This window comes from Martes martes, assembly GCF_963455335.1.
Source record: "Martes martes genome assembly, chromosome: 6".
Classification (NCBI taxonomy): domain Eukaryota; kingdom Metazoa; phylum Chordata; class Mammalia; order Carnivora; family Mustelidae; genus Martes; species Martes martes.
In genome coordinates this window covers 22,613,123-22,630,699 of record NC_137893.1, presented here as the reverse complement: position 1 = coordinate 22,630,699, position 17,577 = coordinate 22,613,123, and the positions used below count along the sequence as shown (strand labels likewise).

The 17,577-nt window shown below is 38.6% G+C and overlaps 1 protein-coding gene across 1 annotated transcript in view; it reads right to left on the bottom strand.

Moving 5' to 3' along the window:
• Positions 1–17,577, bottom strand: part of AK9 (adenylate kinase 9) — a 120,798-nt gene that overhangs the window by 19,101 nt on the left and 84,120 nt on the right. The window contains exons 28-30 of the mRNA XM_080806437.1: positions 15,679–15,744; positions 3,656–3,862; positions 2,875–3,093 (exon numbers count right to left, since the gene is read on the bottom strand). Of these exons, the coding sequence (XP_080662563.1) occupies positions 2,875–3,093; positions 3,656–3,862; positions 15,679–15,744 (492 nt within the window). The remainder of the gene's footprint in view (positions 1–2,874; positions 3,094–3,655; positions 3,863–15,678; positions 15,745–17,577) is intronic.

The following is a 17,577-nucleotide window of genomic DNA, read 5'->3' as shown; positions in this document are numbered from 1 at the left end:
TATCATATATTTAGTGTGTTTTTGCCAAGGACTGGAAAGTTGTTTGTGTATATTCATGGGCCAGTTTAACCTCAGAAACAGGTCCATTCCTAAGGTGGTGTTATGGATGGAAATGTGTTCCCTCCACTCTATAGGTTGAAGCCCTAATCCCCAAAGTGACTATGTTTGGAGATAGGGCCCTTAAAGAGGTAATAAGGTTGAGACTGTAAGAGTGGGGCCCTATCCAGTAAGACTGGTGTCCTTATATGAAAAGGAAGAGACACCAGGAGTGCATAAGCATGGAGGAAAGGTCATGTGTGGACATAGTGAGAAAGTGATCGTCTGCAAGCCAGGAAGAGAGGTCTCACCAGAAAACCATCCCTGCTGACACCTAGATCTTGGATTTTCAGCCTTAGAACTGTGAGAAAATAAATTTCTGCAGTTTGAACCACCGTGTCTGTGGTACTTTGTTCTGGAAGCCTGAGTACACTACTACAGGCGGGGTCCTGGGTTATCTTTAGGGGAATACTGGTAGGACAGATCCCACAGGCTTCTTATCCACATTTTATATAGGCAAATACCACTCACATAAACATCAAGAGCAGTCACAAAGGGGAAAAATACCTACAAGCCTGTTTAAGGTCTAGGTGTGGAATGGAGTGGGAGGAATAGTCTCACATATTTGCACTAGGTCAAGATGAGAACTGGGTAATTGATTGATCTTAGGTTTGGATATCTTTTTTTTTTAGAGCATCAGATGGCCAAGTATCAGCCCATACTTGACAAAGGAGGTGTGAAGCAGTATGTTTCAATATTGCTCCTTTACCAGAGTTACACCAAGACTGTTGTCACAGGTCAATGGTATTGTCTACATCAACATTTTTGGGCTGGTGTAAATGCTAGGTATAAGAAGAAACACAGGGGTGGCATGGGCCTGTCTGCTGTATGTCTTGTATTTGGTAATAAAAAAAAAAAAGCTGAAAGTCTAATGATTCCATTTCAAATTCTCAAACTGAGAGTCCTTACGGTAGTTTCTGTTGTTACTCAAAATACCTAGCATGTATCCTTTCTCCTCTGTAGGTCAGACTACACATAGTGTCATCAAATCAGAAATATCAAACTTGGCTCAGTTAGTTAAGGGGCTGTCTTTAGCTCAGGTCATGATCTCAGGGTCCTGGGATCAAGCCCCACATCAGGCTCCCTCCTGAGCTGGAGGGTGGGGTGGGGGGGTCTGTTTCTCCCTCTCTCTGCCCCTCCCCACCACTCATGCTCTCTCTCTCTCCAAATGAATAAAATCTTAAAAAAAAAAAGAACTGTCAGGAACCCAGAAAGATTCAAAAAGCCCTGAAAAATGCTTATTTAAATGCTTAAACCCTTCTTATGACCATGCACTCCTTTCTCCACAAGGCAGTTTTGTGTGGTCCTGTTACGTTTGGACATAAGTCCTTTCTCCCTAAATACGGTTCTGACTTTGTCTGCTTCCTCCCCTTTCTTTCTTGTCTCAGAGAGAAGGGCATGACTATCTTTCAAGAGCTTACTAGGTGATTCTAATACATGCTTAATTCTATCTAATTCTCTATGGAGGGCACTATATTCCAGCATAATATTTGAAAATGTTTCTCTTGACATCCTACGGCTAAGATAAAGAAGATGGCACAATTAAGTAGAACTGAAATTGATTGTGTCAATATCAACCAAGAAGGAGGTTTCAAGTAAATGCACAAGGCTCCATTTTGGATCCCATCTTCCGAAATACTTTTTATTCGTGGCCAATACCAGTAATACATATTAATAACAGCTGTAAGTTTTATTGAGCACTTACAAAAAGCCAAACACTGTTGTAAGCACTTTACAATAATTAACTCAATTAATCATTGTAACAATATTGTAAGGTAGGGACTCTTCTTATTCCCATTATGCAAATGAAATGACTCTGGGAAGTTAAGTAATTTTGTCCAAGGTCATTCATCTAATAAGTAGTGGTTTCAAACCTAGGCAGTCTGGCTCCAGAGGCCATAATCTTTTCCACTGTGCTATATCATCGATGGAAATAAAAAGGTACATGGGGTCTCTATCACATGATGTTTTTTAATTGTCCTTATAACACTTCATATTATCTCTCAAGAACATATTTGTTTGTTTACTTATTTATTGCTTGTCCTCCCTCCCAATCCAACTAGACTATAAGCTGGAAGATAAAAGAAACATTGTCTGTTTTGTTCACTACTGTATTCCCAGGGACTAGATCAGTGACTAGCATATTCTTGGTTGAGATTTGTTGAAAATCATCCCACGTTCAAGGTTACTGAATTCCACCTGGATTAAATCTGTTTGTCCGCATTGCATAAAAATATGGTCCTTAGAAATGCTTGTTATGAATATCAATGCCACATTTTGTATCACTTGATACTCTTGTATTTGATCACAGTGGCCTGGTGGTGTTATTCTTTCATCTTAAAGGTAAGGAATCAGGCAGGGTCTTAGAATAGAACTAGGTCTTTGTACAGGGTCTGAGACCCTGGGTCCAGTAAAGAATCAAAGAGATTAAATGACTTGCCTAAAATTAGGTGGCAAATTAGTACCAGGGCTCAGCCCTTTAGATGTGTAATTTGAAAATATTTCTACTACCCATCTTCAGCTACAAAGTTAAAACCAAGTTGGAATTGTGTTATCTCTACAGAAGTAGATGGAAGAAATTAAACCCTTTGATTACGTTCCATATTTCAGAAAGATAAAACAATCACATATTTTTATAGCAAGTATATTTTATATACAGTATATTTTATTATACTGTATAATGCTTATGATTTTTGAAATTACCCTCTGTCTTCTTCTTAGACATACTTAAAAAAATAAAAGAAAGAACATGGCTTTTAGGTGCATTTGCTGCATTACCTTTACAGGGTCCCAGTAGCCAAACGCGCTTATATACTTATAGGTATAGCTGAGCATTTTCTGCGCAAGGTGTGATGCTATTGGATAACATTTTTCAAAAATGCTCTCACGATTCTCCACCAGTGGTTGCAGTTTCATATTCATATTATATTGTACAATGTGGATTTTCCGAGCTCCATTGATGAGAATTATTGGTATCAAAAGCTTCTCAAATTCATCCTGATGAAAAAAAATAATAAAATTAAATATTTTTAATGGGACGAAGTCCAGTCACAGCACATAGACGTTGCTGGTGACAGAATGCTTCAGTCAAAAAAAAAAAAAAAACAAAAAAACAAATACTTTTCAGTTTCTAAGTGGCTGCATATTGGCAGCTAAAACTTTTTTTTTTTTTAAGATTTTATTTATTTATTCGACACAGAGACAGAGGGAACACAAGCAGGGGGAGAGGGAGAAGCAGGCTTCCCGCTGAGTAGGCAGCCTGATTCTGGGCTCGATCCCAGGACCCTGGGATCATGATCTGAGCTGAAGGCAGATGCTTAATGATTGAGCCACCCAGGTGCCCCGGCAGCTAAAACTTTTGACTCTATGTGGCTTCCATGTTGCCCTTGATTTATTAATTTGTTTTCATAATTGCAAGGGGTGCTGGCAAAAGGGAAGCGAACCCTAAAACACGCATTTCTTTTGAAATGTTAAAAAGAAACCAAGACATAAACCAAGTATTTGTTCCATTCCCAAATGTTACATTTTGAATTGTGAAAAGTGAAGGGAGAGTAGTAACCTGGATTGCTTGTAAGTTACTCATATCTGCTTCAAATTTTTCTCCCAGTTCGCCTCTTAGGCGCTCAAGTGCCTCCATCTCCTGTTCTTCGTCTTCCTCACTCATCACTTCCTCGTCTTTTGGAAATTCATCTTCAAGGATGTTCTCAATATCATCTTCATCTTCTTCAGGCTCTTCCTCACTGAAATCTTCATCTTCTTTGCCAACCTAAGGAAGGACATGTTCTCTTTTACTACATATATACAATATGCAACAAATGACTCTGCTAACTAATCCTTTGGAATATTCTGTGTAACCGGCTATTGGTTGGTATGGCATGGCAACATTCCTTTAGTGACGCAGTAAAATGTTAAATATCCGGCACCCAGAAATTTAATCCTTTCAAGACTCTGACACCATACTGATCCCATACTGATCCCATAGTAAATACATAAACAAGATATTAAATGTTACTTATGCCTATGGCTGTGGTAAAGTTGCGTTTGTTTATTTAGAGTTTTTATCTTGATTCCAGTTAATTTACATAGGTTATATTAGGTTCCGGTGGACAATACAGTGATTCAGCAATTCCATACATCACCTGGTGCTCATCACAATGGTGCTCCTTAGTCCCCAACATCTGATTAGCCCATTCCCCCCACCCACCTCCAAAGCTGGTAACCATCAGTTTGTTCTCTACAATCAAGAGTCTGGTTCTTCCTCTTCTTCCCCTCACCTCCCCCGGTGGTTGATAGCCTCGCTGCTGTCGAGGTGTGGGGCGCAGGAGTTCTTGGTGGGGCACTGGCTTCCTCTTCCCCTTCACAGGCTTCTGGTGCTCAGGATGGCACCGGCTCTGCAAATGGCAGCCACGTGCAGATCGGGGTGGTACTTGGTTCTTGCGGCACGTGCCTGATGCTGCTGATGGGGGCCCACACGTTCTAGCTAATGGTGGTCCACAGGTAGGAGGTGGTGCGTTTTCACTGGCCAGATCTCTGCTTCCTGACCACCATCATCAGCTTTTTGCAGTGCGCGGGTGGTTTCACACCCACAGCCTTGCAGTGAGGCAGCCCATTTGGTGGAAGGAGTTGTGAGCCTTCAGGTTATTGGGCTGGGCGCTGTGTGTCTGCTTGTTCCTCTCGATCAGGGAGCTGGAGCGGTTCCATGGGACCATCTGTTGCCGGTGGGTGGACAGGGCGCCTCTCACTACCACCATGGAAGTCGGAAAGGGCAAGAGTCTCTTTCTTGATTTGTCTTTTTTTTTTCTTTGCTTGTTTGTTTTGTTTCTTGAATTCCATGTGAGTGAGATTTACGGTATTTATCTTTCTCTGGCTGAGTTATTTCACTTAGCATAATACCCTCTCACCCCATCCATGAAAACTATGTCCTCAATAGGCTTCAATAACAGCATTTAATGGAATTCAAAGAGAATAAACCATGCACCAGCTGTGTTAGCTCGGACAAGATCAGTTTCCTCATCTGTAAAATAGGAATAATAAAAGTACCTATCCCACAGGGATGGTGGGAGCATTAAATTATTTAATATATGCAAATCCCTTCCCTTAGAAAAGTCTTGGGCAGATGGAAAGCATGAATGATAGCTATTAATGCTATTATTGTAACATTATCGCTGTTATTTGTTACTTTGTATAAAGCACTATACTAATAGAACAGTATGTGCCCTTTAGGGTTTTGGTTTTTTTTTTAAGATTTTATTTATTTATTTGACAGACAGAGATCACAAGTAGGCAGAGAGACAGGCAGAGAAAGAGGAAGGGAAGCAGGCTCCCTCCCAAGCAGAGAGAGAGCCCAATACGGGGCTCCATCCCAGGACTTCGGGATCATGACCTGAGCCGAAGGCAGAGGCTTTAACCCACTGAGCCACCCAGGTGCCCCAGCCCTTTAGGGTTTATAGTGGATCTGAAGAAAGAAGAATAATACACAAATGATTCTTAAAGACCACGACAGGTTATTGGCACTAAGTGGTGCTGTATAGGCTTTACTATTTTTCTTCCTGCACTGCCTCCACACGCTTCTCCCTGAAGTATTCCTTTTATCAGCTGGAGCACTGCCTTCCGGTTGGAAACCTGGCAGTAGTTTTCTTCATTCCTTGCTCTGCATCATTGCTCATCCAGTATCCAAGGACCATAATCCTAAACAATGCCTTAGACTGTCCTTTCCAGTACTGTTCCATTGTTTGGCCTTTCATTATCTCTTGCCTGCAGTCTGGGGCTTAGCTCCCTGTTTCCTAATCTTTCTACGATTAGACCCTGGTTCCTTTAAAGAGCACCTAGAGATGGGATTTGGCCTGGCAGGTACAAGGAGTAAGATGAGAGGATAAGGTCCTTTCTTGCTCCGTGCCCAAGCTCCTCTCTCTGCAACAGGAGTTTGGCTATAGGGCAGTGTTTTTCAGTTCTTGTTCTTTTTTTATTTGAATATTGAAACCACTTGGTTCTCTTACCCTTTTCCTTATACTTCGACAAAAAAAAATCCTCAGACTTGATTTTTTAAAGATCATTGGAAGTATGGTGGGATGAATCCACACTACAAAATAGGGGCATCTCAGTTCTAAAGGAACTTTTACCACCCTCTTGGTTCTACTTAATATCTCTTCCAATTTTTTTGTTAATTAAAAAAACTCTATCAGTTTAAAAATTCATTTTGGGGGTGCCCGGGGTGGCTCAATTGGTTGAGCACCCACCTCTTTTTTTTTTTTTTTTAAGATTTTACTTACTTATTTGACAGAGTGATAGAGAGAGAGCTCAAGTAGGCAGAGTAGCTGGCAGAGGGAGAGGGAGAAGCAGGCTCTCCACTGAGCAAGGAGCCTGACGTGAAGCTCGATCCCAGGACGCTGGTATCATGACCTTAGCTGAAGGCAGACACTTAACCAACTGAGCCACCCTGAGGTCATGATCTCAGGGCCATAGGATTGAGCCCCAAGTCAGGCTCTGCACTCAGTGTGGAATCTGCTGGAAATTCTCTCCCTCTCCCTCCCTGCCATCTCTCTCTAAAATAAAAAAATAAAATATTTTTAAAATATGAAAAAATAAAAATAGATTCATTTTTGCTAAAAGGATAAAATTATACAGTATTATATAGGGTAAAAAAAAATTCCCTTCATACTCCCATCTCTATTTCCACTTTCCTACCTAGAAAAAATTTTGGTTAACAATTTGATTAAGATCCTTTTAGATGTTTACAACTCCACACACTCCCACACACACAAAATTATATTTTACAAATAAATGGGATCATTCTATATTGTACAACTTGTTTTTTAAAAATACAATTTAGCAATGCATTTAAATTTCCATCCATATAAAAACATACGTCTCATTATTCTTATTTAGCCATTCTTGCATTTAAAAAATGTTTCCTTTGCTTTTTTTTTTTTTTTTAAGATTTATTTATTTGAGAGAGTGCATGGAGTAGGGGCAGGGGGAGGCAGAGGGAGATGGAGAGAGAAACTCTAAGCAGCATCCAGGCTGAGCTGAGCACGTGGAGCCCGATGTGGGGCTTGATCTCAAGACCCCAAGATTATGACCTCAGCTGATACCAAGAGTCAGAGGCTCAACTGACTGCACTACCCAGGCGCCCCCCCCCCCACTTTTTTTGGCTGTTCTATGGAAACCAAGTTAGGAACTAACAAAGTAAATAGTGGAAGGTAGCCTTTTTTTGACACCTGTGATGTTTGTTTTCTCTCTCGTACTAGGGAGGATGAGGAATTCAGCTAACTTACATTTCTTTCTCTTCTGCCTCTTCCCCAGTGTTAGTCTTATTTTTAGTTCCTTAATTCTACAACTGAGCGGCGACAACTTTTTTTTTTAATTTTTAATTTTTTAAAGATTTTATTTATTTATTTTACAGAGAGAGGGAGCACAAGCAAGGGGAGCTGCAGGAAGAGAGACAGGGAGACGGAAGCTCCCCCCTGAGCAGAGAGCTGGGCAAGGGCTCATGGGCTCAGTCCCAGGACCCTGGGATCAAGACCTGAGCCAAAGGCAGACGCTTAACGGACTGAACCACCCAGGCGCCCCTGAGTTACCATTTTTAGATGTGTGTTTTGATTCCCCTCAATTCAAGAGAATGTCCTTACTCTTCTCTTCACTTTTCCCTCTCTTTAGTTTCCAAATTTTTGTCTCCAATAGGTCTACATTTACATTTGTCTGTAACTGTACCTTAGTATTTAGTATTTCATGTAGAAATTGATTCTAAGAATTGAAAGTAAACAGTGTTTGATTGATTCTAGAAATTGAAACCCTATAAACAGCACCAGCCGTATTTTAATTACATAATCCTTATTCACTACAGCAGGGATACAACCCTCTATCAACAAATGTGTATCATCTGAAGTATCAAGGTCAAACACCGTATTTTCTTATTATGCAAGAGCATGCATTTTAATCTGCCCTGTATGTGGATAATGCTTTTTTTTGGTCTCTCACCTACCCCATATTTCTGGTTTTGTTTTGTTTTTTATATGGAAGAACCATTATTCACAAAATCAATTGGCTGCTTTTTTAAAGAATAACATACAAAAGGCTAATTTTCAAAGAACTTAAATATCTAAAAGTGTTTCCATTTCATCCTCATACATTATAAATAGTCCAAAATAATTTTCACTCAGAATTTTGGAGACATTGTCTTTGTCTTCCATCATCCAGTACTGTTGGTGAGAAGTCTGACACAAATCTTATCCACATTCCTTTGTAGGGATCTTTTCTTCGTTGTAGAAATGCTTAAAATCTCTTTATAATGAGCACTCTTAAATTTCATGAGGAAGTAGCTAATGTACATCTCTTTTAATTTGTTCTAGTCGGTATTCATTGAGCCCTTTGAATTTGAAGATCCTATGCTTTCTTCAATATTTTGAACATTTCTTTCAATATTTTTAAGATTATTTCCTCCTTTATTTTCTCTCCTTTCTTTTTTTTTTTTTTTTTTTTTGGAACGCATATTGGATGTTGATCCTCCTGGATTGACCCCACATATCTCCAGTTTTTTCTTTCATGTTTTCTATCTCTTATATTTTTGTTCTATATTTGAGAAACTTCTTTGACTTTTCTGATCTTTTTATTCAATTTTTAAGTAATTTACATTATATATTTTAGCTTCTATGAACTCTTTTTTCTCTCTGATTTTTCAAAACATCCTGTTTTTGTTTTCTGGATAAAAGTTCTTAAATTTTCTGAGAAAGATTGAAAAATTTTTTTAATGTTTATTAAGGTTTTCTGAACTGCCTATTCATTTTAGGCTCAATTGTTCTGTTTGCTCATCTTGTTACTCCTTAGTATTGATAATCTTTCTCAAGTATATGGTAATCCTTGGTTTTTCACTCATTTTTATGAATGGAGGACCAAGTTGATTAATTGGTCTGCAAGCTCTGGGTATGTGAGCAGGGCAGGTTGTATTGTGCTTGCATTTGAATGAGCTATAGAATGAGATGAGACAGGCAGGATGGATCTTATTCCAAATGATGGGAGGGCCCCATCCAACATTCCGTGGCACCTATCACTTCAAGATGGATTAATTAATTACTTTAGAAATTATTTTCCTTTTCTTCTTCATGGGGGCAAATGTCATTGTTAATGAAGAGCTGTGATGGCCACCTTAAATAATTTTTGTACAATTAACTTTCCTGGACTTTCTAGATAATCAAATTATAGGCACATAAGGAGTTCTATCCTTATAGAACTTTTCAACATGTATGTTGTTTTTTTTTTCTTATTATATTTCTTTTGCTAGTTCCTTAAATACAATGTTGAATTTTTTAAAGGTTAATATCCTAAAAATATCCACAGGTTAATTCTTCTTAGGAAAAAAGTTTTTATTTTTTCATTTTTTGAGATAGTGTTGCTTTTTTCTTTTTCTGATATATTATACTTTTTAGGCCTTATGTTAGTTGATACATATTCTAAAATTCATGGTCTCAGAGACCTGCTTCTAGTATGAAGGAAGAAGTTAATTTAGTCTCTAATAGGTAACCACCATAAACCATGAACAGTACACCTTCCCCCCCAACACACACACACACACACACACACACACACACACACTTTATCTCATTCATTTAAGGGGCTTAAGAGTAAACAAAGGCAGATTTTGGAAACAGTAAAAATTAGGAGGGAGCATTTGGTTTAGGATGAGTTCTCTAATTTTGTGCATTTGCTCGGAGGGCAGCCTCTGTTACAGTGGTGGTGGCATAGGGTGATTAAAACTCTGATAGGGAGCTCGGTGTATTTTCAGCTGGGACAACCAGGGGAAGGAGACACAACCAGGGCACTGAAGAGTGAGCGTAAACTTCAGATTTGAGGGAACCAGATAAGGGAACAACATATTTAGTTTGTAAAGACTGTCCACGTCTCTGAGTCAGGCACATATGGGCTGTTTGAGAACAGTATCAATTGAACTGCCACCATTGCCCGCATGACAGACTTTGCAGGTTTAGTCTTACCAAGTAAATTGCCTGCTAAAGCAAAAACACCAGCCGTCTCTGCAGGTATATAACAGAATTCAGAATCTCCCGAACATAACATTCATAATTCTAGGATATAATCCAAAATTACTCAAAATATTAAAGGATCATGAGACATGACCCATTCTCATAAGAAAAGATATTATTAAATACCCACTCTGGGTATTAGAGTTACCAAAGAGGAACTTTAAAGCAGTTGTTATCTCTATGACTAATGAGGAAAAGGAAAATACATGAAAAGATAGGAAATCCCAGGACAGAAATAAAAAAATACAAAAACAAATCAAATGGAAATTTTAGAGCAAAAAAATATAGTACTTGAAATTATAAGGTACCAGATGGGTTTAACAGACTGGAGATGACAGAGGGAAGGACCAGTGAATTTGAAAATAAATCAAAGGAAATTATCAAAGTTAAGGAAGAGAGAGAAAAAGACTGAAAAAGTTAACAGCCCCAAGATCATGTGGAATGATAGTGAATGTTCTATGTGAAATTGATTTTCAGAAGGAGACAGAGAGCAAACAGAGCAGCAAAGATATTTGAAGAAATAATGTCCAAAGTTCTCCCAATTTAGCAAAAGACATACATTTACAGATTAAAGAAGCTTAGTGAACCCCAAAGTAGATAAAATGAAGAAAATGACATGCAGGTATATCATAAACTATCGAAAAGCAAAGATACAGAGAAAATCATGAAAACAGTCGAGAAAAATCATACAAGAAAACAATTCAAATGACCACATTCTTTTCTCATCTCTCTGGTTTCCATCAACCACAGGAATGAATGAAGAACTACAGAAATGGTAAGTATTTGGGTAAATGTCAAAGACTTATTTTTCCTCTTAAAATTTTCAAGATACATGTGACTGTTTAAAACAAAAATTGTAATTTTTTTCTTATGGACTTTATAATAAATTTGGCTATAAAACAAGTAACTAGAGCATAAAGAGTGTTAGTGGAGCAGGGCTGGATGTAAATGGACTTCTATAGTCACAGGCTTCTATTATTACATGGAATGATATTGACTCGAAGTAGAGTGGGAAAAGCTAAGCGTGTATAGAGCAACCACTATAAAACAGTACATAGAGGTATAACTTAAAAGCCAATAGATAAATAAAATGGATTTCTAAAGTACATTCAAACAGTCCCAGAGATGGCTGGAAAGGGAAAAGAGAAAATAAAGAAGACAAACAGGAAACAAAATTCACGGTCTCATAGAAATAGGACTAGATTTGGGGTAAGCGCTCTCGTAACTTTCTGTCTGTAGGGGAAGGGAAGGGCGAGGCTAGTTTGTGGAAGTTTATGCCGGGAGGGTGATGGAAATTATACTTAGAATGCTTACAATTAGGGAAGAAATGAGATAGGAAGAAATGGAAAGAGGAGAAGTGCAAGACTTGGAGTTCTAAGGCTTCCCAATACGGACGCAGACACTAAATTCCCTTACTATACCTGGTTGCCTTCTAAATGTGGATTTTTGGAGACACTATTCCAAACCATTTGTTTTTCAAACCTTGAAACTCAATCCAAGGGAGATGAATTGGGGTCGGGGAAGGGGGCGGTGGTCGGGAATGTGTGAAACAGGTGAGAGGATTAAGCAGTGCCCTTGCCTTGAGCACTGGGTGTGGTATGCAAGGGTTTAATCACTATATTGTACACTTAAAACTAATACTACACTGTATGTTAAACTGGAATTTAAATAAAAGCTTTAAAAAAAAAACTCGGTCCCCAACCTGTACACCCCATACACACCTTTACTTTCCATTCCATCCCAAAGAGCTCTCTGCATATAGACCTTTGGGCTTATATACTCTACCTTCTCCCTAGAAGGCCTTGAGGATGGTCTTGGCCTGGTGGTTGGTTTTGAACCTTGTTTCAACCTCATTCAGATCCTGACTTTGGCTTCCCCTTAGTACTCAGGGTATTTATCTCTATTAACTATTCACCTGGATATGGTCCCTCACAATTCTGCTCCTTTACAGTCTGGCTCCCTGTCCTGGCTCTTTCTGGCTTTTTCCTGTCGATGGCTACTCACAATTCAGTCAAAGAGACTGAGGCACCAGAGAAGGAGGCAGTGAACAGGACGAGGGCCAGGATTCTGGAGCGAGGACCAGGAGTAGAAGGGAGGCCTCTGAGGAACTGGAAAGTATGGAAACTAAATCTCTATACAAAGCGGCTGAATTATAGATTATTCTTGAGTTACACTTGGAGACTAAAATTCCACAAGATGGCGACATTTTCCTACAAAATTAATGCAAGCTGCTTCCCCCACTCCCCCAGACTGAAGTAATTTCTAACGTTCAAAATGTATTATCTGCTGCAAAAAATTCAGACAGTGAGGGCAATGACTTCTGTTAAGGAGGAGAAGACAAACCTGGGAAGGGCTTTATTAGCATATGGTTTCCCAATTAGTTGTCATGTCAAGGTGAGTCATGGAGCTGCACATTCTATACAAAAGGCAAATGGTGAAAAGGCCTCTGGTTCTGTTCATAAAAGTAGGTTCCAAGGTCTGTGTAGAGTCAGAATGGATTTGAGTCAGGGTGTCCCATTAACTGACTGTGGCAATCTCATTGGGTGAGGCTTAGGATGTTACACGTGTTTAGTTTTTCTTTGTCTGAGGCAGTAGCAGGACATACCATAAAATTCTCATCAAAGAAGTTAAGAAAATCCATACACAGTATTCATCTTTGATTCATTAAAAAGTTCAAGAACTTTATTCCCAATGTCAGTTTGTATAAATTAATTGTGTGGGGATATAGAGCCAATTTTGTCAACGAGTAAGTCTTAGGAGAGCTAACTTACAAAAACCTACTTAATTTATAAGATAGAATATCAAAATTTTTAATGAAAATTAGTTTAAAATATCCCATCACTCTAATGTTAACAGATAGAAAAATTATAAATTAAGAACATTTAAAATTTATCCCGAAAACGGATTCTCTTAAGAAAAAGAAGGTTTCCTGGGGTCCTGGGATTGAGCGCCACATCAGGCTCTCTGCTCAGCAGGGAGCCTGCTTCCCCTTCTCTCTCTGCCTGCCTCTCTGCCTACTTGTGATCTCTCTCTCTCTGCCAAATAAAAAATAAAATGAGCATAGCTGTTGCAAGTAAAACAATCACTTAAAAAGTATTAGTCTGTTTGAAAATGTATATATGTGTATATATATAATGACATGTGTATGTGACTCTGAAAGTTTATATATATATAGTTATATAAATACACCTCCCACACACTCACATATATAATTGCTTGACTTCCTGTGTTCTTACAGATCTCTCAACATGTCTATTAATGTAATTTAAGCTATTGTTCTTAAAAACAAGGTATACATCTTTCCTGCATAAAAGAATTATAGTCTAGGTTTCGTGTCTTTTATATAAATTATCTCGGCTACATGAATTTTTAAAAAAGATTTTGTTTATTTTTTTGACGGCGAGAGAGACAGTGAGAGAGGAAACACAAGTAGGGAGAGTGGGAGGGGGAGAGGCGGACTCCCTGCTGGGCGGGGAGCCAGATGTGGGGCTCAGTCCCGGGACCCTGGGACCATGACCTGAGCTGAAGGCAGACACCTGACGACTGAGCCACCCAGGTGCCCCTCAGCTACATACAAAAAAACAAAAACAAAAACAAAACAGGTTTAACTAAAAAATAGCAAAGAGGAGAAATTAAAGTATTATTAATTCAGGAAACTAGATATTAATATATTTTTTTCATTTTACAATTAAAAAATCCTAGGTTCAGAGAGATTAAGAAACTTGCTCAAGGTTATACAATAGCAACAAAACAACTGTTGAGTCCCTACCATGTGTCAGCACTGTTAGGCACTGGGGAGCCAGCAGTGAACAGAGTCAGCAAGAACTAGAGAAAGGATAACAGTCTAGTTCAGCTCAACCCCAAAGTCTGGACTTTTTCGGTAATATGTTGCTGAGACATGTGGGGTGATTCCTTTTTTTTTTTTTTTTAAAGATTTCATTTATTTATTTGACAGAGAGAGAGAGAGAGAGAGCGCACAAGCAGGGGAATAGCAGAGGGAGAGGGAGAAGCTCTCCCTCTGCAGGGAGCCCGATGCAGGGCTTGATCCCAGGACCCCGGGATCATGACCTGAACCAAAGGCAGATGCTAAGCCAACTGAGCCACCCAGGCACCCCTATTGGGGTGATTCTTAAGGGGACCACTAGGGATTCCCAAGGACTAAAGGTAGTAATTTTGCATGAGCCCATGTTAGATGTCTGGATTGTATTATTCTTTTAATCCTAAACATCAGCATAACTCCTTGAACAGAGTAGAATTTCAGAACATGTTGGTTCAGGGAATGAAGAGTAGAATGCAGCCAGAAACTTCTGTCCCTTCTCTTCATGGCTGAACCCCTAGTGTCAGGCATGCAGTGAGTGCTCCATTAAAGTCTGCTGATGGATCAGTGAAGATCAAGGCAAATAATGGAGAGGAAGTTTCTTGTTCCTTAGATGGCGCCAGATGGCTCTCGGTCTAATGGTTTTTGATCGACGTTTGGTTATAGATACTTTGTTTGGACAAAGAAACAATTGTCCTGGCCCCTATTCTGCAATGTTTGGACCCCCAGTTACGGTCGCTGTGTATCAGCAGTCCTCTGTACTTAGTCCAGCACATCCATACCAGGGGGAGACACGGTTCCATGTGCAGCAAGTCCTATTTCCTGGGATCCCTCTTCTCTCCTTCCCCTTGTTGGGTTGAACGTTTTTATATGATTGGAAATCAGATCACAGGAGAGTCAGTTTTGAAAAGATGGTACAGGGTGCTTTATGCCAGAAGGAAATGGCGGAAGGCAGGAACCCTCTTACTGTTTGCCTTGTTTACAGGGGTTACGTGTAAACTGACTGCATAAATATGAGCCTCCAGTAACTTCTTAGAACTAGCATGTCTAGTCACATCTCTTTAAATTCTGCACCCCTGAGTAAGCTTGGCTGCAGCACTGGTGTCAGCGAGGTCATTTCGGGATCAGCTCCTCTCCAAACAAAACAAAATCCATGATCTTCAGGTTTGTCTTTTTCAAGAATCAGCAGATGGAGAAAAGGAACTGCACTGAGTACCCTTGCGCAATATATAAGTCTGAGAGTTCACAGGTTCTGCCTTGTTCCATTCTTTATCTCGACATAATCTTTACTTTAGGGCCAGCAAAGCTTCCCAGACTCCCTGTCTAGACCTCAATCCCAGACTCCCAGACTACCTCCCTGGGGGCATGGGCTGCAAGTGTGAAAGGCAGAAATGAAAATCCGAAAGAAATATAGTTTAATGTAGTACTATATTTTGAATTTGATTTTTTAGATTTCTTCAGTGGTTTTCCTTCCTTTAAAAAAATGTTCATTTTTCTGATTATAAAAATAATGGAGGGTCCTTATAAGTAATTATGGAATATCAAAAAGTATAAAGAAAAAAAGTGATAATCTTACTACTCAGACATAAACTCTGTGTACTTCCTTCAAGACTTTTTCTAAACATCTTTTTATTTTATGCTGTTGATATGTAAAATATATATAATATATAAACATTATATTATGGATATCCTGCTTTTTTTAAAAAAAAAGCAACCATTTTATTTACTTACCTCCACTTTATGTCTTTTTTCTCTCTCTGCTAGAAGTTCAGCCCTTCTTTTAGAAATCATATCATCCTGTTATAGAGACATTTAAACATTTTAATGGATGATGATTAAATCACTTTTTATGTATTAGTAAATCTACTTTTTCGCAAAGTGGGAATAAAATTTGGAGGGAAGGATGGTAAACTTTCCAGAAAAGCTTGTGATGGTGGTAATTACGCTACTACAACCTGTACTTCTGGAACTTCTCATTAGCTCTTTCCTTCCAGAGGATAAACAGCACATGGGGGCAGCCATTCTTTCTACAAACATTAGAACACCTTTTTGAATTTATTATTTATTTGTTTGCCTTGGTAAAGAGGTAGATTATGTACACGGAGAAATAGGGAAGTACTTGGAAGCAATTTGTTGAAAATGTTTGATAATCTTTTATCACACTAATAAAATACAGTCTAACAACCTATTAAATAATTTAAGTCATAGTGTCTCTCAGAGCTGGAGTTAATTGATTAGCTTATTTATTGACAAATAGCTCAATGCTTCCAATCTTGGTTTTGTTTTTTTGTTTTGTGTCGTTTTTGGAAACTATCACTAGTAATGAAATACATCTCCCTGTCCCTTCCTCCTACCAACAAGTAGTTCATTCCCCGTGGCCATTTGGAACACCTACAAGCTCTCTTCAGTATGAAAGCCCTTCACATTCTTTAATGCTGCTGTCATGTCCCATCTTTGCCTTCCTAGTTACAGATTTGAAAGCCTCAATCTTTTTGCCCTAGTCTAGACCTATAGATTTGCCCTTTCAGGACATATCTTATAATGGAATGAAACACATAGTACGTACTATTTTTATTTTTTATTTTTGACCTGGCTTCTTCCATTAAGCATAATGATTTTCATCCATGTTGTAGAGTGTTATCAATAGTTTGTTCTTTTTAACTACTGAATAGTATCCATTTTATGGATATACCACACATTCATTCATTCATCCAGCTTTGTAAAATTGTAAGATATTTAAAGGGTATTTTGTGATGGTTTGATATAGACATACATTGTAAAAGGACTCCTTCCATATAATTAATGAACATATCCATCACCTCAATATTTACTTTTTTTTTTTTTACTGGCAACATTTAAGTTCTATTCTCTTAGCAAATTTTGATTATACAGTATGATGATATCAACTATAGTCACCATGTTATACATTAGATCCTCAGATGTTATTCATTTTATAGCTGAAAGTTTGTACCTGTTACCACCTTCTCCCTGTTTCCCACACCCTGCAGTCCCTGGCAACCACTTTTCTACTCTCTGTTTCTATGAGTTTGAATTTGTTTTAGATTCTACATATAAATGATACCATATACTATTTGTCTTTCCCTGTCTGGCTAATTTCACTAAGCTTAATATCCTCAAGGTCCATCCATGTTGCAAATGGCAGGATTTCCTTCTTTCTCATGGTTGAATAATGTCCCACTATACAGACAAACACAGCATCTTTTTTATCCATTCATCCATTGACATGTTGCTTCCATATTCTGGCTATTTTAAATGCTACTGCAATGAACTTGAGAGTGCAGATATCTCTTCCATATCCTGTTTTCATTTCCTTTGGATACATACCCAGAAGTAGGATTGCTGGATCATATGGTAGTTTGTATTTAAACATTTTTTAGGAACTTCCACACTATTTTCCTCAGTGGTTGCACCAGTTTGCATTCCCACCAACAGTGCAAAAGGTTTTCTTTTCTCCACAGTCCAGCCAACATTTGTTATCCTTTGTCTTTTGATGACAGCGGTTCTAACAAGCATAAAGTGACATCTTATTGTGGTTTTGATTTGCATTTCCCTGATGATTAGTGATACGGAGTACTTTTTCCATGTACCTCTTCTTCCTTTGTATGTCTT